This window comes from Penicillium vulpinum, assembly GCF_028829585.1.
Source record: "Penicillium vulpinum strain IBT 29486 chromosome Unknown utg000003l_segment0_segment0, whole genome shotgun sequence".
Taxonomy (NCBI): Eukaryota; Fungi; Ascomycota; class Eurotiomycetes; order Eurotiales; family Aspergillaceae; genus Penicillium; species Penicillium vulpinum.
Window position 1 is genome coordinate 4,581,747 of NW_026643243.1, and position 27,750 is coordinate 4,609,496.

General features: G+C 48.1%; 8 protein-coding genes across 8 annotated transcripts; 3 read left to right on the forward strand and 5 right to left on the reverse strand.

Moving 5' to 3' along the window:
- Positions 1-160: 160 nt before the first annotated feature.
- Positions 161-2,405, reverse strand: N7479_006788 (uncharacterized protein; the record flags this gene model as incomplete). Its single annotated transcript, XM_057254482.1, has 2 exons — positions 161-2,244; positions 2,303-2,405. The coding sequence occupies 2 exons, from the start codon at positions 2,403-2,405 to the stop codon at positions 161-163; spliced, it is 2,187 nt and encodes a 728-aa protein (XP_057108344.1).
- Positions 2,406-5,749: 3,344 nt separating this feature from the next.
- N7479_006789 (uncharacterized protein) lies at positions 5,750-8,844 on the reverse strand (the record flags this gene model as incomplete). Its single annotated transcript, XM_057254483.1, has 3 exons — positions 5,750-8,341; positions 8,436-8,534; positions 8,608-8,844. 3 exons carry the CDS (start codon positions 8,842-8,844, stop codon positions 5,750-5,752), a joined length of 2,928 nt encoding a protein of 975 aa, XP_057108345.1.
- Positions 8,845-9,984: 1,140 nt separating this feature from the next.
- N7479_006790 (Lipase secreted) lies at positions 9,985-11,394 on the reverse strand (the record flags this gene model as incomplete). Its single annotated transcript, XM_057254484.1, has 1 exon — positions 9,985-11,394. The coding sequence occupies one exon, from the start codon at positions 11,392-11,394 to the stop codon at positions 9,985-9,987; it is 1,410 nt and encodes a 469-aa protein (XP_057108346.1).
- Positions 11,395-13,485: 2,091 nt separating this feature from the next.
- On the forward strand, positions 13,486-13,938 carry N7479_006791 (uncharacterized protein; the record flags this gene model as incomplete). Its single annotated transcript, XM_057254485.1, has 1 exon — positions 13,486-13,938. One exon carries the CDS (start codon positions 13,486-13,488, stop codon positions 13,936-13,938), a length of 453 nt encoding a protein of 150 aa, XP_057108347.1.
- Positions 13,939-14,867: 929 nt separating this feature from the next.
- N7479_006792 (dynamin family protein) lies at positions 14,868-17,164 on the forward strand (the record flags this gene model as incomplete). The annotated part of the gene is made up of 4 exons (XM_057254486.1): positions 14,868-15,253; positions 15,321-15,954; positions 15,977-16,776; positions 16,831-17,164. 4 exons carry the CDS (start codon positions 14,868-14,870, stop codon positions 17,162-17,164), a joined length of 2,154 nt encoding a protein of 717 aa, XP_057108348.1.
- Positions 17,165-18,202: 1,038 nt separating this feature from the next.
- N7479_006793 (BTB domain and ankyrin repeat protein) lies at positions 18,203-23,104 on the forward strand (the record flags this gene model as incomplete). Its single annotated transcript, XM_057254487.1, has 1 exon — positions 18,203-23,104. One exon carries the CDS (start codon positions 18,203-18,205, stop codon positions 23,102-23,104), a length of 4,902 nt encoding a protein of 1,633 aa, XP_057108349.1.
- Positions 23,105-23,546: 442 nt separating this feature from the next.
- On the reverse strand, positions 23,547-25,294 carry N7479_006794 (cytochrome P450; the record flags this gene model as incomplete). Its single annotated transcript, XM_057254488.1, has 4 exons — positions 23,547-23,603; positions 23,665-24,744; positions 24,814-25,011; positions 25,079-25,294. The coding sequence occupies 4 exons, from the start codon at positions 25,292-25,294 to the stop codon at positions 23,547-23,549; spliced, it is 1,551 nt and encodes a 516-aa protein (XP_057108350.1).
- Positions 25,295-25,745: 451 nt separating this feature from the next.
- N7479_006795 (uncharacterized protein) lies at positions 25,746-27,644 on the reverse strand (the record flags this gene model as incomplete). Its single annotated transcript, XM_057254489.1, has 1 exon — positions 25,746-27,644. One exon carries the CDS (start codon positions 27,642-27,644, stop codon positions 25,746-25,748), a length of 1,899 nt encoding a protein of 632 aa, XP_057108351.1.
- Between the last annotated feature and the right edge of the window lie 106 nt (positions 27,645-27,750).

Consider the following 27,750-nt stretch of genomic DNA (forward strand, 5'->3'; position numbering starts at 1 on the left):
ACTTCCAACCAGTCCCCTTGTTTCGGCACGGGTTTGAATTCAAATTGAGAAGGATAATTGATTCTCTACAAACGGAACTAGCTAAATAGCTAGTCGAAGCCTGATCAACAACCCATCTACGTATCAATAGTCTATCTCAACACAAATGCGCAACAGACCTTCATTTCCCTTTAGCCTCGGGCTCGCACTTTGGTTTCTTGCCAAACAGCGTTTGCACAGCCTCGAAATAGCGTTTCCCAATGGCTTGAAAAGGGGAAGAAGAATTTGGGGTTAGCTGCAGATTTCCGTTACGGGCGTACCATGCTAACCGCACTATTAAATCTTCATCGGTTTCAACGTGCGTATCAAAGTCTTCAAAGTTGCCAACATGCTTGATCAGCATACGAGCAATATTTGAATACCGTGTAGTAGTAGCAATCCAAATGGCTCGTCCATATTGTGCTCTACCGGTGGCATGGTTTCTGAGAATGTCGACTACTTTTTCATAACCACACAGTGCAGCATATTGCAGGGGGGTCATATTGAAGTGGTCCGCACTGTTCACAAGCTGGGAAGGGTTTGAGCTCTCCTCAATGAGGCTCTCGACCCAAGGAATATTCCCAACCACGGAGGCAATGTGTATCTCCAAGGTTCGATTTTGTATTTCTGGCAAGTTGACCTGGTTCGGATCTAAACCCTCTGTGTTCTTCGGGGGGTTATAGTCGAACCCAACCAGGACCCAGAATAGTCCCAAGGAGGAGTTATCAGTAGCAAAGAATTGCTGGTTATTCTTAAACATGGCTCTTGCATGCTTACCGCAATTTCGCGCATGTCTATACCAGTACCCAAAGGTATAGCATACCAGGTCAACCTGATCAGGGCGAAAATTTTGAATCGTTGGTGAAAAGTTGGTTGGATGTCTTCTTGGAAAAGGCCCTAAAAATAAACTCATCCTCCATTTCGGGGAATCTGATAGAATGTTTGGCGTCGTATACCCCAAATCGGGGATTGACTTGAGACGCTCGAGACATCTATTCGCAATGCCAAGGTGTGCTAGATCTTCAGCGAACCAGAACTCTTTCAATTCGGGATCGGAGTTGGTCGCGAGATATTCCTTTGCAGACTGGTGGACGAGCGTGACGTTGCCGGAACGGCCATACTTGTCATTTTTGTATATTCGAAGAAACCCACCACAGATCTTGACCAGATCTTGAATGGTTTCCAGTCCCATGACTATCTTATCATGAGCCAACACAGCGAACAGTTCCTTGGGACTCAGTGACTTTGTGGAAACAGCGACCCAATGGAGGAGGACTACCGCTAGCGGTAGGAACTTCTGGTGCTTTTGTTTGATCTGGGCAAGCATTCGCCCATACATCTCAGGCAGTCCCCTCGGGATTCTCTTCATTGTATCAAGGATCTCGGTGTGAGTTTCCAATGTCATCATCTCATTGACCACAAATCCCACCCACAGGAAGCTACCTTCAGCGCTTCGCAACAGCTGAGTTTCGAGTTTGTTCCGGGCTTCAAGATTGAAGCCATGGGTGCAACACAGATCATCCATTTTGGAATGTATAAAGGTTCGAACATCCTGGTTCACCTGTTCGCCTTGATTGAGATTCAGATTGATGGCGGGAATCAGGCTTAACATAGGTAAAGGTCGACTGATGATTGCCAGTTTCAAATTTGTTAACATTGTTGACTTGAACAAATCCTTGAATTTGGGTAGCAGAAATGCGCTCGCATTGTCACCACACTCATCAAGTCCATCAATCACGCAAAAAAGCTTGCCAAGAGAGTGACCCTTCATGAGAGTTTGGAAAATAAGCCAGAGACCCTCCGGGGTGTCCAGAGTCAGTTTTTTTATTGCATCACCGTCGAAATTAGGCCAAACGTATGGGCCCAGTTCAGGGCGCTTTGTGAGGATTTGATAAAGCAGACCCCGGAGGATGGCGCATACATTGTTGCGTTCAATGTCTCCATAAAGACAGAAGAAATAGATCACATCTTCATTTGGGCTTTGTTTTGTTTTCTGCTCCAAAAGCTCGGTCAAATAAATGGAGAGCATCGTCTTCCCCGTGCCAGGGGCACCAATTATACAGAATGCCGTATTATCATGCTCTCTCCATGAGCGGTAGATTTCATGAGACTCAATCCACTTCCCGGTTCCCTCGACGGGGCTTCCTTTAAAGCTCTTGAGTTTCTCTCGGTCGATCGAAGGTTTGGTCAGGAGGAGGGCATCGCAGCACTTCTTTACAGTGGCATCTATTGCACGACTCAGGTTAGAAATAAAATTGATGTGTTGATTGAAGGCTTTTATTACCAATTTCAGACTTTCTGGCAACAGTAACAGCCTCTGGATGGGATTGCACGCCACCGTGGCTCTGATCTTGGAATGATAGAATACCAAGACTTGTGATCCCCATTGCTATCAAGTTGCAGAGGTTCAAATGTTGGATATGTAAATTTTAGATTGGTGAACAGTGGATGGGCTTTAGATGCAGAATAAAATCCTGCGCTCTCACTTAACGCCTAAGCTTGCGGGGTTCCCAGCCTCTAGGGCTTGATAGCACTGCATGACTAGTCCTGATACCATCCTAGCGTGCGCTTGGAGATACAAGAATAGGATATACGAACACATTGTTAGTTATACATGTATACAGGTACGAGATCAGTGCAGTTTTACACGTGGCTCCTATGGGTCCGGTTGGGGGTGCGAAAGCGTCTATCTTTTGATAGCAGTTCTGGCGGTTCTAGCGGGTTTTTATAGGATGTTACTGGACTAAAAGAGGAACGAGAAAACATCTGCTTTAATATGCTGCATTAACGTGGACAAACGTGGTCAAGGAGCTTTGATCATAGGTAATAATATAAGGCTGCTAGTCTATAATCCGCCATATACATATTCTCCCCCTTCACCCGCCCCACCCAAAATTGGCGCTTTAATATCAAACCCCTGTTCATGTCAAATAATACTCCATACAGTATTACTACTTCTTTCCAGCTTTTTCCCTGCTTCGTAGCCATTTTCTGTGCACTAGTCTGGCCTAGAGCCCCGCAGATGGACAAAATCATCATCCTCTGTATCTTTCGCTTGGCTAGATGTAAGAGTATATGCGAAGTATAGTCGAAGATCAAATCACGCATGTTCATCTATTCAGACAGACCTGGAGTAAATAAAGCCATAAAATATGACAAGTAGAATATGAGGACTAGTGGGATTGACGCCAAAAATGACCACTTTTGGGGCCAGAAACGGCTACTTTTCCACCCGTCAATTTAGACGTCCAATAACACCACTATTCTGCACCCGTGGACTGTTGCTAATATTAAGTCTCGAGTTACACAGTTGTTCCCCTAGATTCTACTAATGACTCAAACGATGCCGAAAATAGTCCCCTTCCTTTTCGCCTAGTCTGGTTAAGCGCTCTGAGGATACCTCGTCTTTCCCCCCTTCCTATCAGAAGCCTAGCAGTTATGGTCGCAGCTCTCTTTCATAGATAGGTCGGTTAATGGTCAGATCTTTCAGTGGCCACATGATTCTCTATAGTAGTAGTTTAGTTTACCTTTTCTTCTATCTTCATCTATATAGCTTAACAGCTTCATACAATATATCATATTGTGCTTTTATGATCTCTCCTACTATGCTGTAGGCTCTAACAGTTAATAAGCGAAGTAACGATTTTTTCAAATAACTTAGTGAAAGAACTAACCCAAAACTCAAATATTTATGATTAGTGCTATAGTGAGTTAGCGAATGACCTGTTAGCCTATATATAAGCAGGAAACTGCTATGCTGTTTTGGCTCACATGGCCCTTTATAACACAAAATATGCAGTAAGGAAATATTTTGTACAACGGTTCTTGAACGCCAAGAGGTAGCAAACCAAAACCAATCCCCTTGAGCTTCACTAAGAATAGAGCATTCAAATGATAGGCTGAAGAGCAGTAGTGGAGTAGTAAAGGTATGCAGAAATTGGTGCAAAGTTCTATATAGTAAACTAGATTGGCTAGTTATACATACTCATAAAAAGCTTACCTGCAACATACCAGACATTCATTCTTCCTATATTGTACAAACCTACCCTTATCCAATGAACATCATTTAGGTATGTGGGCTCTCTTATCATTTTTTTATCGTACCATATATCAATGAAGAGCTGGTATATTGTACGCTGTGCTGTAACACTAATCAGAGGTTCAACTCGCCGTAAGTGGATTGCAGCGACAGTCGCCCAACTAATACGGTATCTTCAACTAGCAGGATGAGTAGATCTAGGAACTAATCTTTTACATGGAAGGCACAGTCTGGACCATAATATCCTACTATGACGGGCATAGGCATCCCGCGTAGACCCTTACATTACGCAAGGGCTAATTATTTGGCTGCTGCCAATGAGGTTTATCTTAAAGAGCTCCCGGCATGAGCTCATGGGTAATCCTAGGGCACTGAGGCTTAAAGCGAGATTATATTGTAGGTTTTCTAGTGGGGAAAAAAATGAAAAGGTATAAATGGCAGGACAAGCTCCCTGGTTTTGATTCAATATTTCACAGAATTTCTCCAAATTTTAACATACACTAAGCATCAGCTGTTCAGTTCAATATGCAGTTGTCGGCTCTCTTCCTCAGCATTCTTGTGATCGGGGCATCCGCCTCATGTCGGATGATAAACAGATCCAGCTACCAATGGGGGACTTGCGAATGGTATGGAACCGCCCCATTTTGTAGCCGCACCTCTTTCGGCATTGGTAGTTGGGATGATGGCCTTCAGCTATGGGAAACAACTGCATCCAAGTCAGTCAACCAGCTTTGGGTAGAGGGAACAATTTCAAGAGAATGCTATAAAGATTACGGTGCTGGCTGTGCATCGGGATACAAGAGACTTTGGTGTAGACCAGATGCTTAGTGAGTGGCCTGTGGCTTACGGTCTGTTTCCTTACTGACCAGAAAGGCCATTGATTGACCAAGAGTTGGATCTTTTTGTGATAGGAAACCGTTCTCAACAGAGAGGTGTGTGAACTAAGCTCACTATTGCTAAATGCACTTAGAGCTACTAACCAGTTCTCTTCAGAATACTGGAGAATACTGGAGACGCAGCAAATTTCATCCTTTTGTCTTGGGATCTCTGGTCTTGTTTTTGGATTATATCAGTACTCCATCCGCCAGTTGCGTAGACGAAAACGAGCCCTTATTTCTTCTATTAAAGTACGATTTTCTCTTTTGCAATTTTTCTCGAATACAAGCTAGTGTTCCAATTTTTTTTTAATAATTTAACTCTACCAAGTGAAAACCACCAAAATCGTCAAATAGATCAAGAATCATATAATCGTAAGGAGAAAAAGCATTGGTCCCCAAGAAACCATCAAGTCATATCAATCATGCAGCCCTGGGGGGAATATGCTAGATGAGCAGAGCAATCCCAGAACTTCAAAAGTGTAAGTGGAAGTGAAAGTGAAAGTGAAGAAAACAAAAGAAAACAAAGACGCCAGAATCAAAACAATAAAAAGACCCAATCTCTATGCACATCGCAGTAATCAATCTGTGATTGGAGTGTTCAGTCTATGAAATCACTGGTAGCCAACCGCACCTAAGAAATGGTTTAAAAGCAAAACAATAATCAAAATCTGAGTCAAATGAAGGCCCAATCACCTAAGAAATTGACGCACTGACAATATAGATGTTTGAGAGGTAGGCGAGAGAAAGGTGAGAGACATGGAGGTTAAAATATAATGGAAGACCAAAAGCATCATTGGATGACCATGTATATACTTCACGACCAAACATGGAAGCCCGGAAGCCCTGCTCCCCGTCTCCCACTACCACGCCGGGACCCAGCGGCTGGTTCAGCCCCACCGTGGTTTCCATGCCTACCTTCATCCAAGCTGCGCCGAGAGACGCCGAAGTCGCTCATTGCGAAGAGCAACGGCTCATCGTCTTCGGGCGCTTGTGCGGATAGCGTCCGGCCCGTGCCCGGCCGCTGCGCAGAACCGCGACGGATCTCCAGCGTGGAGTTGCCGCTGTTACTTCCACTGGCGTTGCCATCGCGGTCCTGGTCGCGCTCCGCCAGGTGTGGGACAAGATTGGCGCCCCGGGCGAGGCTGCTAGATGCTGAGCTTAGAGAATGCCCGCCCGAATAGCCGCGGCCGCGGGAACTGGCGAACCGGGGCTGGTAGACATGGGGATTGGAGGAAGCCGAGGCGCTGGTTGGTCCAGTGATCTGCCCGCGGAGGGATGCACTGTCCCGATACGGACCTGTTGCGGAGCTAGATGGGCCACTTGGGTCCTCGGTCGGTGATTGTTTGCTTTTCTGGGACTCGTTCGGTTGTTGGGCGGCAGCCAAGGTGAGGTTTGATGGCTCATCGGCTCCCAGGCTGAGGCTGCGCATGCCGAATGGGAAGATTTCATCGTCTTCGCTTGTAACAATCGGCCGGCGCAAAGCTGCGGAGCTCGAACGACGGTAAACGGGATCGAAAATACGCGGCGACGTTGGGATGTCAATAGCACCTGCGGTCGAGGAAGGCCCTCGCGTATTTTCCATGCCGGGATGTTCCTCCAGCGGTGAGTCGTGCTGTATGCGAGGTATTCTTGAACGGTGGTCGGTTTCAATGTCATCGGCAACGCTGTTCGAGCTCAGTCGAGACCGGATAGCAGGAGTGTGGGGAGTATGGGGGGATATGGGTTTCCCCGGAGAAGAAGCTGTGGAAATGGAGGTACCCGCAACCATTGGCGGGACTCCTGATAGTTGCTTGCTCGAAGAAATAGAAGAGCGATGCATAAGCATAGACTGTGACATTGAGTCGGACAATGCGGCGTTTGAATCTCGCATACCGCGGAAGCGAGCAAGAGCAGCTGCAGTGGTATTCGGCTGCCTAGGACCAGGCTGAATAGATGCAGAGGTAGATGAATTCATTAGATCCTTCTTTGAATCAAGCATCTTCAAAAAATCGGAGATATTCTCGTCATCTGCGTGAATGGACTCTGCACTCGTGCCTGTAGCTTCCGTGAGTAGACCGGACCCGGGCTGTGCATTCGATGATGTCGCACTCGCTCGGCCACTGGAATTGTCATCTTCCAGCCTGTTCGCCCCCGCAGAAAGGCGGCCTCGTCGATGACTAAAGGAGCTGCTGTATCGGGAGATCGGAGTAGGTTTAGGGGATGGGGAATTAGAGTATGATATAGCTTGTTCAGATGCAATGGTTATAGGTCTGCGCGCTGAAGCGGCAGAAGAAGGGGGCGGCATGATGCGTGAATCGGCAGATGTTCCTGTGGGGATGCGTGAAGACATGTTGCGGGGAGAAACTCCTAAGGGAGAGTCTGCTAAAGCTGGAGAAGCAGAAAGAGGAGGAGCTTTGAAGGGCTGGAATGAGATAGAGGGACGGCGTGGGAAATTTGAGCCTTCACCTTCACCGGCAATCTGGGCAGCACGCCCTGAAGAAACAACTTTGGCAGGAGAGAGGAGTCTCTTAGGTGAGTCTGTTGGGGAAGGAGACACTGCGCCCGAATCTCTCATTGCACGAAGTGCTGATATAGGGCTTGCACCTGTTATTGGGCCAACCTGATGGAAGGTTGAGAGGCTGCCATAGGCGCGTGTGCAATCTGGACTCTCGACTGCCCTTCTCTCCACTGGCACAGAACCGACTTCAGGATTTGGGCGGTGGACATCATCTGAAGGCAAGGATGGACGAAAGATCTCGTCGTCAGCACCCATAAACCGCGAGCTCAGTAGCGCTTCCGAGTCGTCAACACGGAAATCGCAGTTCGTCCGATACATGACTTGGACTGAAAAGGGACCTGCGGGCGACTCCGTGACTCCAAAGCTGTAGGTGTCCACCACTTTTTCGCTCCCCTCGCTCAGCGGGGCTGTTAAATAATCCAGTGATAAACCATCGCAAGGAGCGCTCCCATCTACCACACGGTACTTGATCTGGAGAGCTGGACTCTGCCGCAACTTTTTGTTGCGCTTAGAGAATCTCCATGCAGGCAAGAACTTGGAGTAGGTGAATAAGGATCGGAAGAGCACGATACTTTTTTTATAGACAGTCGGCAAGATAGACCCCAAATCTGCCGGAGGCCTGCTTGAAGACTCTCCCAACTCGATCCTCCACCGTTCCAAGATAATCTCGTCATTTTCCGATTGGTATGGCCTCGCACGGGCGCCCTCGAGCGCCGCAAGCGACTCGCGCACATCCCAACGCTTCCCATTCTCATCAAGAATCACCAGACTTTGATTGTTTGTGAGACCCTTTGTATCTAGGTATGTTTCGATAACCAGGGGTGGTGGTCGGTTCTCCGTTGCATCGCATGTTCTCCAAGGTCGCAGGGGTTCCCGAAGGACATCTGTATCATCTAATTCAACGTTGAACTGAAGCGAACCAAACAGAGTTAGCACCTGCCATTTTTGTATGCTTCAATGTCCCAAAAAGCATTCCAAACCCGACCATGAGATGGAAACGTACCCAGCGGTTGACTCTCGGGGACTCGGAGCCCTTGTTAAAGGAGGGAGGCAGCGCAACTCGTGAATGAAGGATAATCAAAGCAGCTTTTGTGTGATAGTTCTATTAAAAAAGAGATTAGCTGTCAACAAGCCATCCTGATAAGCCATTGGAGGGGCGATCTGAGTGACGATACCGATATTATCTGATTTAACCGGGTCAGGGCCTCCTTTCCCAGTGCCGCATTCCTCCCTTGCTCAGGCGGCTGAGGCCCCGGCTCTATCCCCAGTCCTCTTGCAGAATTAGATCCCATATCGACTGTTGAGGAGCTCGGGGCGGTTTCTTGTTCTCTGCGGTCGTCCCGAGCTGTCGGTCTGGGGGGAAAGTTTGGCGCCGGAGAGGGTACCGCCGATGATCGGGGATGTTGATGCATGGTGGGCGCCTAATTGCGGACGCGTGGTTAGTGACCATCGACACACATATGAACAAGAGGTGAGAACGATCTTACCCTAGAGCGGGAGTTCTGGAGATGAGTGTTATCACCGCCGGAATCTGTTATCAGGAACGCAATCGGGCAGCGATAGTTCCAGGGCTGTGGGCCATGCTAACAGAGGAGAATGATATCCTTTAAGGAAGTTCCTGAATCTGAGACGCTAAATGGTTCACGATAAGACAATGGACGCCCAGCATGTGGTCTGGGGCTCTGGCTTGGGACCTTGGGAGCAAGTCTAGAGCTTCTCCGCACGGGCAAATGCAGTTGGAGGAAATCACCTTGTGAGACGTAGAAAAGCGAGAGAAATAGGAGAAATCCCGTGAGATAGAAGTGAGAATCGAAATGGATGTGGAGAAAGATAGAGAAGGGGTGTAATAATGAAGATAGTTCGTCTGTGACGCACATCCGGTGACTCGACAGGTCTCGAGTGTCCTAGTCAGCCTAGAACGCCACGCAGATGATGCAAACACGGGGAATTGTTGCCTATATCCTGCAATATTCTAGGCTCTCGTTCTTTTGTTTCATATCTCTTGTCTTTTAACTAGAAGGTAGAAATAGACTGTTGTACAAGCCGGGTATGATGCACGGTCGCAAGGATCGCCGTACCCGGGGCAATGGTACCCTGGAACCGATAAGGCCTGATCACGACTTACAAGGCGCAATATCAAAATATCTTTCTATTAGCTCTAGGTGTATGAGTAGATGATCATTTATATCTGAGTATACATGGTTTATATAGATCTTGCAAGATTTCCCCATATTCCATTTTGGCATGTTACACCGTTATCTGATCCAACGTCATAACTTCATTGATCATATTGTGGATTGGTAACTCCCTATGTTGTAGGTAGTATGTAGGAACTCCTATTGTTGATGATAGACATTATGTATTGAAATAAAATAAAAACTTATGTAGCCACGTAGACAAAGGATATCTAAGAGTGACTAAAGGAAACAAAGAGAGAATGAGTGACTTCATAACCTTGCTGCGTATTTATATATAGATCAAGAATATATACAATGGTTGCAGCTCAACTTAAACGCTCATTATGACCAACGGTAGTAGATGTCAGCATTCGCTTAAAGACTGACCTTGAGCACTCCAACAGGGTCGCTCTTGAGATTTGAGTCCTGATCACCTAGATGGGACAGCCCGTCAATGAGCTTCACTAGAATAGGCTCAAGCTGCACACCAAGAGCAAGAGGGTTGAGAATGCTGCCAAGCTCAGTATTCGTAGTGCAGCCACTCTTAGTCGTGCCAGCAAAGGCATTCTGGACAAACTTGATGGCATCGGGAATGGCGATGATTTCAGTAGTCGCGTGACCACCACTGGCGTAAGTAGTAAATTTGGTGTTCGCATCCCAGTTGCACCAAGAATTAACCATGGTTTTGGCATCGGCGTAAGGGATGACTTCATCATATTTGGCATGGTACACAAAGGTTGGCGCCGTGGGAGTTTCGTCCTTGTTGACAGCCATGGTGTTTTGCTTGAACACCGACTGAACGATCGGTTCGAAGATGAAAGCCTCACCCATAGTTTGGAAGCTAGTGTCAAAGATAGACCGTTCGAAGAATGCTAAGAGATCCGTAGTGCTGCATTCGGAGGTAGCGGTGTCCAGTATCTTTTGACCATCTGCCGTTATGATCTTGCTGATGAGAGGGGCCAGCTCGGCACCGTAGGCGCTTGGCTTTGAGAGACCAGCAATAGCTGTGGGGAGGAAGCCACTAAAGGCTGTGTCATCAATCTGATACATCGTGCCGGTGAGGTTCGAGGGAGTTCCACCCTGCACCCAGCCCTTGATATTCAGCTCTGATGCGTACTTAGGCTGCAAAGATGCTGCCCAGCCGGTAGCAATGGCACCACCTGAATAGCCGATACCAACAACCATGGGGTTATCGGTGAGACTCAAGGTCTTGAAGCTTTTCACGGCACGGATACCATCCAATACACCCATGCCTGCGAGACGACCGGGTCCAAAGGCAGCATCGGGTCCCTCATAGTCAGGAGAAGCGACAGTGTAACCAAGAGCAAGGTAGATCTCAATTATCAATTGCTCGACTGAAGCTATCAAACTGTCCTGTGGTGCACCGAGCTGGTAGCCGTAGCTAGGCTGGCATTTCGTCGCAGAGCTATCGTAGGCCGTGGCGAAGGAAACGAAACGATCGAGCTTAGCGTTCTTTGGCTTAAACACCGTGGTAACTGTTGCAATGGCCGAGCCATTGACTGCAGTCGTGCGGTAAAGCAGCTGGTAGGCGTCCACATCAACCGGGACAAGTCCAAAGAACGCGGCATTGATGCTGCGTTGGTTTAGGATTGTCCCAGGCGCCGTGGATGCGAAGCCGGCAGGCGGCTGATAGAACGGATCAGTGTCGGGAGGCTGAACTGTACTGCGAGGGGCTTGCGGCGCAGGCAGGGCTGAAGCAATTGGCATGAATGCCATCAGGCCAACCAGGGCAAGGCGCACCATGCGCGCAAGGGACAATGCCATTTCCTGCTCTATGTAAGAGAGTTAAGGCTGCGATGCTGCTGTTACGAGGAAAGGAGTCACCTTCACATTATATACTTGGATCTAAACATGATACCTCTCTCTCTGTGAACGTGATTGATATTTGATACCGAGGCTGATGAATAGGGGGATGATCATCACCTGGCTTCTGATGATGGGGAGTAAGCTATCCAGGCCGATACATGATCTATCTGATGCCCTGCAGATCGCCCTGTTGATATGATGTTAGTTTTATATCTTTTGCCCACAGAATTATGAAAACATGAAATTAGCAGGTTGATCTGCGCATAAACTTATCACACACTCATCATCTATCTTTTTTTCCCTTCAACATCTGGATGAAAGTTGGAATTTGACAAATTTGGAAACTCGTGGAGGATCGGCGCTAGCCCCGCAAAAAGCCCTTCCTTGCTTCCGTCTCATCCGTAAAGGGCACGATACAATATCCCGAGGATATTCCGAGGCTGGATCTGTTGTAATGAGACATTTTTCTCGGAGAAAGCCCCTTCTGCAACAGATACATTGTGGATATGCCTCGGGTCAGAATAAGCACGTCTGTTTCTGTACTCCGCATATACCTAATTGGCTGTGCACGGGTGCTCTAACCCGACATTTTCTTAGCGTTACCCCTCCTTACGCGGAGTATATCTTGCAAGAAGCAGTTTCTTGCATAATGTGTGATTATTAGCTTTGTATTGGCGCTTCACATGAAAGGGGTTGGGTTGCATTCTTCGGCTTGGTTCATGTTAATATATGATGTTGACAGGCCAATGACATACTTCAATTTTTGGCAAGGATAAAGCCTAGTGAGAAGTAGAACTCGCAAAGGGATAAAAGACCGGTTGGTAGAGGTAGAGATGAGAGGGGAGTATATGCTCATGGTATACAACACAAGGATGTAGTAGTCTACAATATACTATAGGGTATACCTGGGTGCCTGAAGACTTTGGTTGTTTTGATGAAGAGGAGATCAAATCTCATCAACGCCCAACAGTGATGGATGGCATCCAGTTTTCTTTTTCTGGATAATTCTGAGACATAAAGTCTTTGATTTACTGCAGGTTCCATTTCTTCTTGTCTTTCCTCCCCTTTTCTTAGTGTTCTTCCCCACCATTTACTTATATACCACATGTAGATCCTAGAATGAACCCCGGGATGTGCCAGTTTGGCCCCACATGATTTTTGTGGGTATTGTAGAACAAATTTGCGATCTAGCCAAGATTCAGGTCTTTATTTAGGTTGCTAGATTATCAAGCTGTGGTTTGATTCATCACAAGTAGGCTTTTTGTTTATATAACTAATAAATAGACCACCCTATAACAAGATGGGGCTGTGGCGCAACGGTAGCGCGTGCGACTCCAGTTCGCAAGGTTATCCGTTCAAATCGGGTCAGCCTCATTTTCTTTTTTGTTTTTATCGTATTTTTAATCTTACATAGACAGCTGGCTGGGAGATATCTACGTACTGCTTACAGAAATTAGCAGGAATCATTCATCTCATGGTTCATCAATTTACATTCATGGGCGCTTCCAAGCTGCGCATGAGTGGTGTTTTTGGTGCCCATGTAATCAAAGCGCTAACCGTCAGGGATCTTCCCTATCAAAAGTCGATCACTCCTTTGTTCAGGGCAGCCTAAGTGATTATCATGTCTAAGCCTAATATAATAATTAATGTCGAGGAAGATCTCCCAGGACGCTTTATGGTAAGAAAATCATCCCATAACTATGGCCTGTAGAATGTCGTCACCGATATTATTTTCAGCCACTAATTTACCTTGTCGTAAACAAAACTCAAATACAGCAGTCTCTTTATTAATAGAGCCATTGTAGCAACGAAAGGTCTTTGACGTTTTTCTCTTTATTCTATTCAAGGACTCTACACCTCGCATCCATCCATGAATGTTAAATGTTACTATATAAACCCCTCTCCCCCGGGGCCCCTTCAGACTGTCTGTTATGACTTGGCGTGATCAATAGAGAATTTTTCTTGAAAGACAACAGATTATCTAGCAAAAAGTAGCCTTCATCCGCCGAAGGTCAGTCCTCAACCCTATCCATTCCACTGGCTGTCAAAATGTATGTTCAGGCAAGTCCCTTCGTAACCTGCAAGTATCACAGTATTCCCGATCACCATATCCCAGATCCTCGTGACGACGGGAAGGGCTATTGCTGGGTCAGTGTGATACTCCTTCCGGAGGCGAGGAATGGCACACACAGCGACGAAGAGATTATGTCCTTTGTAATTCAAAAGTGCAAGGCTGGCAAAACCGCCATGACCCATCAACCACTGCATGGGCTTGGAGATCACTGTATCTCGTTGCCAGTCAAATGGAATACACCTAGACAAAATCTGCGTACAGTTCGAGATCAGGCTGCAGCTCTCGCATCATGGTGGCTTGTCAAAATTCGTGAAAGGAGGGTTACTATCGATCAGAAGATGATTTTTGACGACCGCACCACAGGAGAGTTCAAAAATATGTTAAATGTAATCCCCCCCGAGTGGGAAAAGCCCGAATATTCAGATTAAAGCAGATGTTCTGCAGATTGTTGTTATGGCAAATCATCGTTTGTTCTGTCGGTAGATTTTGCCGAGCTTAGCTAGATGGAAGATGTGAATAGGTTTCTCATTTGTTGATTTCAGCCAAGATAATCAGTAGACCAATATATCAAATCGTTTTAGTCATTAGAGAGGTGAAAGGTAAAATTAATTGCTTGAACTAGTAGATGATTATGTAGTTGAGCAGCTGGATACTCCTGAGGCTTATGGGTCGCTCCAAGGGATGTTGTTAACAAACAGCTTTTTCCTGAGGCTAGTCACCCTTCCTGATGATGTGGGTGTTTTAGTATCAAATAGACAGATAGTCTGCTTTCGGCACTTAGTCATATCATAAGCTATAGATATTGAGCGCGTGCGTTGACCTTAAAGAGAATTGGTGATGGAGGACAGGGCTAAGTCTGGATGAAAGAATGGAGGTCATACTATATTCTAATAGAGGGATGCGGAGAACATCTGATCCCTGAAATTCATGTACATCCTTGGGGGGCGGTGGGCGTTGTTTATGGGTGACTTCTAAGAGGACCCTATATTGTGTTGAATTCCAGAAAGAGCAACGGAACAAGATTGAAGGATAGGTATGTATAGCGAGAATCCTTTGAATGTAGCGATTTGATGCAACATGATAGCTAACTTGCTGCAAAATCATGGAGCAATAATCATGATACTCCATTGAAATTAGCAGTTCAAATGGCCAATGAAGAAGATGGGATTGAGATTTCTGGAAAGTTCCAACCTTGGAAGGTTCCTGGGATAGGTATAGCCGTCATCCTATTATGAAAGATACAAAGGATTGGATATTCTCTGCATAGCTCATCTCTTCTTCCTTATCCCTCTCCCCCCCTCCTCACCCATTTAGCAAATAATCTAGACTTTCTCACCTATCTTCACTCGCTACCGCCATGGCCGTTATATCTACCCCAAAGTTGCCCGGCCAAGGGCTCGGTGACCCAGTGCTTCTAGACAAGATTGACCGGCTTCTAGCTTGCAACCTCGGTGAATATGTCAGCTTACTCCAGCTTGTTGTTGTGGGAGACCAGTCTAGTGGGAAAAGTTCTGTTCTTGAGGGTCTCACAAAGCTGCCGTTCCCCAGGGATAGTGGGCTGTGCACTCGGTTTGCTACTCAAATCATCTTCCGGCGGATTAGAGCGGACACAAAGAGGACTATCAGTGCCTCTATCGTTCCAGCACACGGTCAAGACCAGGAGCATACTTCTCGTTTGGCAGCATGGAGAGGAGTCAACATGGAATCAGAGTCGCTCGATTCCGAGTCCTTCGCTCAAATGATGTGTGAAGTAAGCTCGGCTAGTTGAGAAAATCATAACTGAACATGGTTTAATGGCTAGTTACTACAGGTTCACCAGACTATGGGCTTATCGTGGCTCCGAAAATGACACTTCTAAGCCCACCTTCACCCGTGACGTCTTTCGGTTGGAGATTTGTGGACCCGAAGAAGATAATTTGAGTATCATTGATGTCCCGGGTATCTTCAAGAACACTACAGCTGGTCTCACTACTAGGCAGGATATGGATATGGTGAACGATATGGTTCTGGGCTACATGCGCAACCCTCGCTCCATTATGCTGACCGTGGTCCCCGCAAATGTGGACATAGCTACTCAAGAGATTCTGGAGATGGCGCGAGAGTGCGATCCTCAGGGAATTCGCACACTGGGAGTGTTTACCAAACCAGATCTAGTGGACAAGGGTGCCGAAGACAAGATCATCGACTTAGTTGAGGGCAAAGCCCATTGCTTGGCGCTTGGCTGGATCGTTGTGCGCAATGCCGGTCAGCAGCAGATACTTGACCAGAGTTCGGACCGAGATGTCATTGAGGCCCAGTTCTTTCGCGAAAATCACCCATGGAACAACCTTGCGGCAGAAAAATCTGGCATTATTGCCTTAAAGATTCGCTTGCAAGATGTTCAAACGACTCAAATTCGTCGAGTTTCCCAAGGCACGTCTCGTCATCTCGCTTTTAGTTTGCAGGTCTGACTTACTGTATATATAGATGCGCACTGATGTTAGTCGAAAACTGAAGGCCATGAGGCACGATTTGTCTGCTCTTGGAAATGAGCGAAGTACTCCAGAGCAGCAGAGAAGCTTTTTGCTCGATATCATAACGAGGTTTCAAGATATTGTTTCGCAAGCCATGGCAACCTCATATGGCACACACGAGTTATTTGACAAAGAAAAACATTCCCGACTGGCAACAATAGTCAGAAACCGCATGGATGTTTTCAAGTCCGACATGGAAGACTATGGGTTTGAATACCAGTTTATCAGTGAAATTTCCAATAAATTACCTACCCCGATGGAACGGATGGAAGACCATGAAGACCAGGAAGATAGTGGAATCCCTGTTCGCAAGCATATGAATGTGTCAGAGCATAGTGGCGTTACTGATATCCTTCACGAACAAGAGATTTTGAAAAAGCCACCAAATGAAAGCATCCTCGTATGGATCGGGGACCAGTACCGTGCCTCCCGCGGATTCGAGGTAGGGACGTTTCAGACCTCTCTATTGTGCACTATCATAAACAGGCAATCTGGCAAATGGACCGACTTCGCACTCGGATATGTCAGCGATGTGATTGATGTCATGCATACGTTTACGCTCAAAGTTCTCCAAGCCATCTGCCCGGATGAACAAATTCGCGACAAGTTGGTGAGTATCCTCGCCGATAAGCTGTCCAAGAGATACAGAGAAGCAATAGAACAGGCCCAGCTGGTTCTGGATGTCGAACGCATGAACGTAATGACTTTGAACGACAAATTTCACGAGAAGCTCGAGGAAACTCAAAAGAGAAGGTATGTTCGACTAGTCCATTGATCTATGAGATATACTGAGATCTCTTCTACCAGCCACCGTGAGAAGTATGAGCCCACGGAAGACGAGACCAGAGCTCCAATGAGTAACACCGAACAGACCGCTCGCTATATTCATGACATTCTGGCAGCTTACTACGAGGTGGCATCCAAGCGCTTCGTCGACAACGTCTGCATGCAAGCCACCGGCTACTGTCTGCTCACAGGACCACGCAAGCCGCTCGGACTTTTCTCACCCCAATTCGTTGCCAACCTGACAGAAGATCAGTTGACAGAGATTGCGGGGGAGAACGCGGTGCTGAGCCGGCGACGAACACAGCTGAAGAAGGGGATTCAGGACCTGGAAAATGGTCGAAAGATTATGATGTAGATCTCAGAGTATGTTACTAGGCGATTGCTACATGAGAAAACCGAAATGAAATGAAATAGAAAATGTTATACATAAAACATAGCTAGGCAGTATTCCCATGATGTACATAAGAGTGCATCATCCTATCACTTCCCCACGGGCTCTGTCCTGGATGATCCTCGCCTCTCGTCCGGGGGCATGGAGGGACGTGCGTGTCGTTATTGGTCAGAGTGATTTCACAGAAGGGAATAACGTCCATAAAGGTACATAATACGGACTTCGAAGGTTTTATTGGTCTTTCCCCCAAATATTTAAGAATGATCTAGAAAGATACATATTACTTTGGGGAGCTGATAACAAATTTGTTCCGTCTGCGGGGTTTTAAATCTCTATATCACTGAAGTCATACTATGTACGGAGTAGTCTCTACTTGATCAAGCAACGGTTTCGATATATCTCTTATCTATACTTATAAATTTTGTGTATCCTTTTAAATATCTAAATACTGCATTCGAAAGATATGCTTTGACCCATTTATATGTTTAACTAACCCGAAATGACCCGGAGCCTCCGATGTAAATGTACTACTCTATATATGTGCCTTTTGACCTGAATGTCGTTATAATCCACTGCGTGGCGGATCCATCCACGGATGACATCGAGGGCCAACCTGCCCGCCGGAGTCCTGACAAGTGCGACCCAGAACATCTTGCTTCTTCCAACCACCCGTGGACATCATCTCAGATATTTTAAACATCTTTCAGCCTACTGAACACCCTCGTTCCTCTTCCTGAAAAATTTCCAGTTGCCCACCAAATAAGCACTTTCGCCACACGCGCATACTCCAAGCCCACAATCGATTTTGCGACAAATCCACAAAAAATTGTGATATCACGGAGATCGCGTCGACGTACATAGCGTCGGAAATTCCTATCCTTTCCTATTGGACCAGAGCTCTCTTATCACCCAGCTCCCCCGTCGCGGTTCACCCCACTGTGGTGACGGCGACGTTCAGCTTGGGCCTGATAAGAGATTCGGCGCGTCGACGACTCCGGGCACATGAGTAACAAGATTTGGGAGTGTTTCATTCAAGATGATGTCGAGCAGTTCCAGCGGTTTCTGGCGAACGCTTCGTTCGCGGGGCCACGAGCCACAGGAGGTTCTGGAGGTTCCTCCGGAGCTGCGACAAACCTGTCATCGAAGGCTGGAAGCCCCGGATCCATGATTGCCTCATCTCCGAATCCACCAAGAAGTAAGAAGAACGTTGAATCCTCACCTGGGACCTTTTTATCCGATCGGGTAGCCCTCCCGCGCGGGAGCGCGACTTTGTCGCGCGCTGATGTCAATGCCCGCGATCATTACGGTCGTACACTGCTGCATCATGTCGCTTCGTCCTCGAAACCTACCGCCTTCAAGTTCGCACGCGCTTTGTTGGATGTTCCGTTTGTCGATATATATGCGCAGGACTGGGAAAGTGGATGGACGGCTCTGCATCGGGCTCTTTACGCCGGGAACGCTACAATTGCCCTGGCGCTCATGGCGCGCGACGTGCAGGATATGACGGATTTCAGCAAAGGTGGAAACACGAGCCATCCAAGTGGTGGTCTCATCAAGATCAAGGACCGTGAGGGTTGTAGTCCCTTTGATGTCTTCGGGGCGACTATTAGAGCCCGCGATATTAAGCACCTCTCTGAAAACTGGCCGAACCCAGATATTGATGATGATGTGCTGGGTAGCGATGCTGCTTCCAATGCTGCCTCAGCATTTGGAGATGATGGGGAAGATGGGGCATACACTCTTAGGAGTGCCTTCAAAGGGGCTGTGGATATTTCCGCCGATGAAGTTTTCACACTGGGAAGCAATAAAAACCTGAACCTTGGCCTAGGGGACCAGGATGACAGACAATTTCCCGAGCGCATCTTATTGAAGCGCCCTGAGCATCTTTTGCATCGGTTTTATCGTGAATATCAAGAGAAATTGGAACACCTAGGGCTCGAGGATAGCGTCCCGAAGAACAAATTGACCGAGCTGCCCACGTTGATCGCAAACAAGCCAATGAAGTTCAAAGACATTATCATGTCCAAACTGCATACGGCCATAATCACAGATGACCCCGAGGCGAATCTGTTCATGTGTGGATTTGGACCTGGAGGGCGCTTAGGGACAGGAGATGAGTCGACGCGGTTTACCTTTGCTTGTATTGAAACAGGTGGACTGGAAGGGAAAAAAGTCGTATCGGTTGCCCTAGGCCAAGACCATAGCCTAGCAATTACCGAGCAAGGTGATATTTTCAGTTGGGGAAGCAACAAGTTCGGACAACTTGGCTATGGCCTGCCCAGAACGAGCAACAAAAACGACGTTCCCATCCAGATGACTCCTCGCCAAATCTTCAACCCGTTCAAGAAAGAAACGATCATAGGTGCAGCCGCGTCGTCTATCCATTCGGTGGTCTTCAGCACCTCGGGTCTCTATACATTCGGAAAGAATGAAGGCCAGCTTGGCTTGGTCGATTCCGATGCGCGGTCGCTTGAGGTACAAACGACACCTCGGCGCGTTGGAGCATCTCTTTTCAATTGTCCAATCAAGATGGTGTCCGCCATTGACCGTGCTACGTCTGTGCTTCTGCAGAACCATGAAGTTTGGGTTTTCTCGTCATATGGCTATTCAAAACTCTCATTCCCACTGGAGGTGAGCTCGAGATTTATCAGGGATAGCTTCATGGTAACCAGATACGACAAGACTGTGAATCGTGTCGTCAAGATTGTATGTGGAGGCAACACCATATGTGCATTATCCAGCTCTGGCGATGTGTTCACTGTTCAAGCCAACCAGTCCGATAATTCCTCGACGTTAGTGTCCACAACCAATCCTGCAAAGATCCGGAATTCATTAGCAAGCCCGATTCGGGCATGGTCTGTTAAGAAATCATACATGGCAGCTAGTGATGTTGATGTTGGACAAGATGGCTCGATCATTATCTGCACAACATCTGGATCTGCGTGGAGGAAAGAACGGCGGACAAAGAACAAGGAGGGGGCCTCGAAAGACTACAAGTTTGCTCGCATACCCGGTCTATCACGGGCAGTGGCAGTGCGCAGCAATGCCTTCGGGGCCTACGCTGTCGCTCAACGTGACTGTGAAGTGACCAGAGAACAAATTCATGTCGAGCAAAGCAGCCTTTGGGATGATATGTTACCTCTGTCCCCATTTACAATGCCAGATCTGGAAGTGTTGGACTCGATCCTCGATGATAACGCACAGAATATCCCTTTTATACTTTCCTCCGGAAAAAGTATCCAAAGAGCCATACTTTCATCCTCGAACATTGAAAGCCAATTTCTTTCTATATGGACCGAAGGGACTATTTGGGTGACCAGCTCCCTATCCAACTCTTGCATTCCTGTTCATGAGTTTCTCATAGCTGGCCGTAGTCCTATTTTGGCAAAGGCATTGGCAGAGTTCCGGCAATCATACTATTCATCCGTCCCAGAAGTTTTTGATATTGAATACGGGAAGGACGGTCATCCCCAGATCCGCCTTCAAGGTGTTGATTTCTTGACCGTTATGAATGTGGTATTTTTCCTTTACACAGACGGCATCCTCGATGTTTGGCGCCTAGCAAGGAGCTCGCCCGCAAACTCAGCACGTTTCCGGCAGGTTCGCACTGAAGTTATGCGGGTTTCTATGCAACTAGGTCTGCCAGCGCTGGAACGGGCAGCACGACTAATGGTTGAGCCGCAAAGAAGCCTGAAAATGGATATGGGTCGTGCCATCAACGATTCACTCTTATTTGACAGCGCAGACGTGCTTGTGCAGCTCAAAGGTGATACAATCAGGGTGCACAGCCAAGTTGTGTGCCAGAGATGCCCGTTCTTTGACACTCTTTTCCATGGTCATGCGGGTGGAAGGTGGCTAGATTCACGAAAAGCGGACCCAAGCCAGAGTGTACATGTCGATCTAAAGCACATTGACCGCTCGACATTTGAATTTGTCCTGCGTTACCTATATGCTGATACAGAAGAACGACTGTTTGATGAAGTCCGGACCAATGATCTTGATGATTTCATTGACTTGCTTCTGGATGTAATGTTTGTGGCAAATGAGCTGATGATCGACCGACTTTCTCAAGTGTGTCAGAAGATGCTCGGTCGTTTTGTCACAACGCGCAACGTGTGCTATTTGCTCAATTCCATCGCCCCTTGCTGTGTCACAGAGTTCAAGGATGCTGCCCTGGAATATATCTGTCTCAATCTCGAGGCCATGCTCGCCAATAGATATCTCGAAGATTTGGACGCTACTCTCCTTGGGGAGTTAGATATGATCTGCCGCGAAAATCAGCTAGCATGCTGGCCCATATCCCGTGGGCGCAATTCTGAGGAGTATATCTTCGAGAAATACCCCGAAATTGTTAGCTCCGTGGAAGCAGATAAACAACGAAGAATTGATGCCATGACGTTACAGTCCCGCCTTGGTCGGTTCGAGCCTTATGATGCGCGAGCCCGTTCAACACCCAACGAGAAGGCTGCTTCATCTCCATCTGTGCGTAAAGCAAAGGCCGGTGTATCCGGAGAGTCCCCAAATGTTGATAGTAGCCCAATGCTGAAGCCGAGGCAGTCGGCTGGGGATCTCATGTTTCAGATGGACGATGAGGCCGCTATGTCGCCAAGTGCATCGAAAGGCAAGGGCGCCATGCGTGGACTCAGGTTCACAGAAGGCATACCTGAAACTCGATCATATGCTGACTCCCCAGCTTTGGGGGCAAGCGTCCCAGAGGCCGAGTCTTTGGGCGATCGTGGTTTCCTGAAAGATCGGATGTCTTCCCCGCAAGACTCACTACTAGCACAGTCTCCGTCTGAGTCCAGGGCAATCGTTCGAAACCAGAAACAAGCCCTAGCATCATCATCTAATCCACCTTCTGCGCCATGGACCTCACCAATGATTTCAAGCTCCAAGAAGGATATAAAAGACATCATAGGAGAAGCATTACAGTCTCGAGTATCAAATCTCACTCTGGGTATGGCAGATCGACGGGAAAGCAGCGGTAGCTTTGTACCCAAAGTCTCCCAGAAGGAGCGAAAGAAGCTTCAGCAACAACAAATTCAAGAGCAGCTGGCTGCCCAACAGAAGGCGAAGGATGCACCACAGAACCCCTGGCAGAAGCCAGCAACTTCTTCTCCTGCGTCGCTCCGTCAGCTCGACCCTCTGCCAGGTCAAAGCGCCCCGGCTTCCGAAACTATTAAATCACCTCAAAGGCCCATGACTATGCGGCAGACTGTGGCTGGCACGCCGCCGCCAAAGCCAAAGCCGGTGGCTACACCTGTGCAAACACAACACCGCAGTGTGTCGGGCAACCCGCGACCCTCCCCTCACTCGAAACCTTCCACACCGGGACCTTCGACATCAGCCCATAATAATAAACCAACATCACCACAGCCAGCCATCCAGTCAATTCGTCACATCCCACGCCCTGACCTAACAGGATCACGTTCTCCATCCTCTGGCTCGTACTCTCTGTCGACCATTTTGCTCCAGCAACAGACCGAAAAGGAAGCGATCCGTGAAGCAGCTACAGCCAAGCATAAAATGCAAGAGATCCAGGCTGAACAGGAGTTCCAGCAGTGGTGGGAGCAAGAAAGCAAGCGTGTGCAAGGACTGGTAGACCCAGAGCCAAATGAACCGAGTGGAAAGGGTGGACGAGGCGGCAAGTCACCTGGCGTTGCTGGTGGCCCGCGTAAACGTCGAGGCAACAAGAATAACGGTGATGGACCTGCCCCCCAAGATCACAGACGCGTATCGGCTCCCAGCCCTGGGCATACAACCCCCAGAACGAATCAGAGTGGCCAGACCCCAGCCCAATCTCAAAAAACTTCAAACAAAAATCGAGCTAGAGGTGATGCTGGCAATGCTAATGGTCGTCGTGGAGGCGGTAATCAACGCGGTAGGGGCAAGAACGACGCATAACAACATGAGAAGAAGGCATTCATTCTCTTATTGCTTTTCTTCTGTGCTTCCTTATTTCAGGTCTCGGGATACTTCCTATTGTAAATTTTCGGCTTCCATTCAATCTCCACCGTCGATATATGACTGCTTGAATTACAGTGTCAGCAGTTATCTCGTTGATATCTCCTAACATCTACCCATACCTCTTTCTTTCACCTATCCACAATGTTTGGTTCCTCTTATTTCTCAATTTAGAATCCGTTTGAGCAAATACGGCGTTTGATTGAAGCACTGGTCACACTTTAAATACCAGTATAGAATGATAGACAGCCTATTATTGATACACTACTTCTCGTCAACTTATGACCGTCTTCTCTTTTTCAAAATACAAACCTTTAGACACCTCGTTCATGATCAAAGATTGATTTGCTGAGACTAGGACTAACAGTATTCGATTTTTACCCTATGAACGGACTTCCCATCGCACAGTTGCCGGCTGCATAGGACGTGAAAAGAGAGACTTGAAAGAAATCAGCCACGTATGCTTATCAATGCAAGGCAAAGAAACTCCAAAGACTTACCGAGTAGTCTGTGTCTGGCACACCCTCCCTCCCCTCGGGATTGAAAAACTTGAACTCCCTCACAAGCGTGGCGACAATGACCTCTAAATTAAGATACGCAAATTTCTCACCAATGCAACGATGTCTACCGGCCCCAAATGGTAAGTATGGACTGCGCGTTCCCTTGGAGACAGCCCCATATCCATAATCCACCGTGTCAGAAGTATCCTCAACCTCAACCCGACTCTCCCAGCGATGCGGATCCCATCGCAACGGATCGCGGAAATACCGTCCATCCCGTGCCGTAACACCAGGCGAAGAGAGCAGCGTGTGCGATGGAGGCACAACAAACTCAGTCCCAGGAACCGGCATCGGATTCTTCACTTTCCGCATGAGTGTATGAATAGACGAATGGATACGCAGCGTCTCTTTAATCACGTTACGGTGCAGCGGGAGTTTACCCATATCCTTGTACTGCAGTGGCGGGAGATCAGCGCCCAAATTATGGATCTGTTCAGCATACAGCTTCTCTGTCATCTCGGGTTGCGAAGCGAGTCGGAGAAGAATCCAGCAGCTGATCGCGGACGACGAATGTTGGCCCGCCATCAACAACGTAATCATCATATGCGCGATCTCCTTGTCTGGGATTGGAGTCCCGTCGCGGTACACACAGCGCATTAGGTTCGAGATCATGTCTGTGCCTTTAGCTGTATCCCTGCTGTTGACGTTGTCTTCTTCTCCGGCTTCCCGTCGCGCTTGGATAATTCCCAGATAGATCTCGCGCATACGCCCGTGTGCTTTATCTCGCTTGCGGTTGTGAGGCAACGGTGCCCAGGGAAGCATGAAGTTGATTGGGGTGAAGCCGAGGTCGAGGTCGTGGAATAGGTCGGCGAACTCAGAGGTCAGTTTTGAGCGCACTTCTTCGCCTTGGAGGGTGCGGGCTGCTGTGAAGACGGTTATCTCAGCCATTGCGGCAGCGAGGTCAATGGTGCCGGATTGGCCTTTGAAGTTGGGGGATGATTTTATGTAGGCGCTTGTTTCGTCGGCGATTAGGGGCACATAAGATTCTAGGGCTTCTTGGCTTAGACCGTATTTGATGAACTGGTTTAGCGGGGTTGGGAGTTAGCTTTGGATATGGAAGGTATAATGAGTGACCAGAAGTGCGTATACCTTCTTTTGCTCCATAAGTTTGGAGTTGGGACAGTCGTAGACAACATCAGATCCAAAAACGGGCGTTGTAAGCTTGCCGTAGACTTCTTCAGCGTTGACGTCCTTCAATTTTCCATTAAGGATAAACTCGTTACCTTCAATACCGAGGTATACGGTTGTTTTCTTGCCTAGCAAAATGAAGGTGAAGATGTCACCGTACTGGGTGAATTCGTTAGTAGGCGCTGTCTTCAATTTGGAAGCATCAAGACCTGCAATAAATACACACCTTGGCACGAGAAGCGAAGAAGAACTGGTACGGATCCATGCCATAGGCGATTGTACTTCCAATAAAAGGAACCCAGTGAAAAACAACAGGTGGTTCTTTTCTGTTGTAGAAGACGAGCTGGTTGATCACATTGAGGACGATTGACGCCAGAATCAGTCCGGCAGTATAGTATGCGATGCACAGGATCTGACCTGCTACCAATGAGACGAGATCCATAGTTTTCTTGTAGATTTACGGAACAGAAGTAGGAAGATGTTTGGAGTCTGGAGTATGAGGCCATATATAGTTAGGGTTTTTGTAGGACAAATCAGGAGGGCAGGATTGGCGATTAATCATCAGGTCAGGCCATCTAGCCCTGCCCCGGATGTCACAGCAGCCGGCGCAGCAATGGCCCCTTGGGGGAGAGCCACTCTCAGGCAACCGATTTGTTTTAGATCGACCAGAAATAGTGGGATTGCGATTTCCATGTAAAGTTGTGGCATTGGCTACTTATATCAACATAAGGGAGCAAAAATGCAAGTGTAAGAGAGAAAAAAAAGAACACGGAAAGATAAATTATGTTCAACCTGATCGCTGTGATGAAAAATCAGAATGCGAACGCTGAACAACCATAGAGCTCACCGTCATAAACATAAAGAGTGAAAAGAAATAGGGTGAAAATCATAAATTAGCCGTGGATGGCGACGTCTCGGCTCTCCCACATCCGGCGGATCAGCATGGCGCTATCGTTAATTTGGAATGCTTCGTCATTATCACCACTCAGGTCATGCGAAGCCTCGGCTGAAGTGGAGAGAATGGGATTAGATAGGTCGTTGGACTTGGCAGCCTTGGTGGTATTGGTAGGTTCATTTGTTGCTGGATCTCCAGAGGCGGTGGGGGTTGAATTATGCGATTGGGATTTAGATACAGGGCTGGAGTTGAGGTTACTAGGCCGTTTGCCTTGCTGCAAAAGGGGCAGCGAGGGTGCTGGTTTGACTGGTTTGCCGAGAGCTGATTCTTGCTCTGCTTTGTTGGCTCGGACAATATGACGAAGACGAGCGAAGCTCTGGCCGGTAGGAGACTGAAAACGCCGCACAACCATCAATTCCAGAGATGTCTTCTCGTACGCCTTGCGGATATGACGGGTTTCGCTGTCGTGTCCTGCACCACCAGCTCGACCGTCACCACTGAGCCCCCTGCTGGCGTCATAAGTGCTAGCACCGGGGCGTGTGTGGCTAGCGGCAATAAAATTCGGGTCAATGGCAGATGGCGGAGCTGCCGCGGCCACTCCATGGTTATCAGGAGGAGAGTTGTTGAGGGTGGCGGTACGTTGAAGCCAGAGCTTCTGCTGTGTGCGAGACGGCAGATCAGCACCACGCGGTCGCGCAGGAGACGCGGTCAATTTGGCCGCTGCACTGTTTGGCGACGGCGGTGTTTGCGGATGGTAGTGCGGAAGGAATGACGAGGGGGTATTTGGATCTGAATCGGTGCGAGAAGATGCCTGCATGCTATTCTTGTTGTTTAAAATGAACCTCGAAACTCCACCTTCCATAGAGGATGAGGTAGCTTGGGGGTGGGAGCCCGGCATGCTGGCCATACTGGCTGTAGAGAATGTGCGCCGAGCGTTGTCCTGGCCAACAGCCAGGTTGAGAGATGCGCTACTGCGAGATGCGGGATTGAGATTCTTGGCCTCTGGCTTCACCATAGCCGAGATAGAGGACATGGCAGGGGGCGCTTTGGATGGGTGCGTAGGACTTAGGAGGCGGGTTGCTATGTCACTCTGTTCAGTATGTTGACTAGACTCCTCAGCCTCCTCTTCCGAGTCCTGCTGCGCAGCTTCCTCATCCTCACCCTCATCCTCATCCTCATTCAGTTCAGTACGCTCTCGGACGAACTTGGTTGTAATCGACTCAGGAAGACTAGTCGCTCGAGGCATTTGAGGATACGGTCGCTTGACAAAGGTAAGGTGATCGACAAGAACGGCGCTATTATCTGCGCTGGGATTGGATGGTACGACCGAGTTGCGCCTCGTACTTTCGGGTGACTGCGTGGTATCTTCCCACTCAGCTTCGTCGGTCTCGTCATCCCCCAGCTCAAAGCCGACCGTCTTTTTCTTTACTGTACCGGAGGGCGGCCGTTCGGTCACCAACGCTTTCTTCCCAACGGCTGATGTGTTCCGACGCAACACAGGAGTGGAATAGTTTCTCTTCATGGAAGGATCGGTTGTATGATTATCCACAGCGTTATCCCAGCGAACGTGCCCGCTTTCCTTTGGACTTGCCACTGGAGTTACGGGGGCTGACTTCTTGCGTTGATGATGCCGCCCAGCAGTCTCGGGACCTAGTTGGAATCGCTGAAGTTTGTTGAAGGTTTTGCCAGTAGAGGGGTTGCGGTGGTGATTGCGGTGAGCACCAACAACATGGGCGCGGTGAGGTTTCTGATGTAGAAGTGCCTTCTGCGAGTGAGACAGCGACAGGTCATGAGGATTAGCGGTGCGCGTGACAACTGCATGGGAGGACACTGCACGGCGACCGAGACCGGGGCGCTTGACGGGTGAAGAGGTATTTGAGGCGTTAGAGGTAGGCATGGCGGTAAGCGAAAAGCTCCCAGAGGAGCCACAGGCGGGTAATCAGCTGTGCTCAGGGCATAGAATGTGGGGATTGGCCGAGGCAAGTTGGTCAAGAGGTCTCACG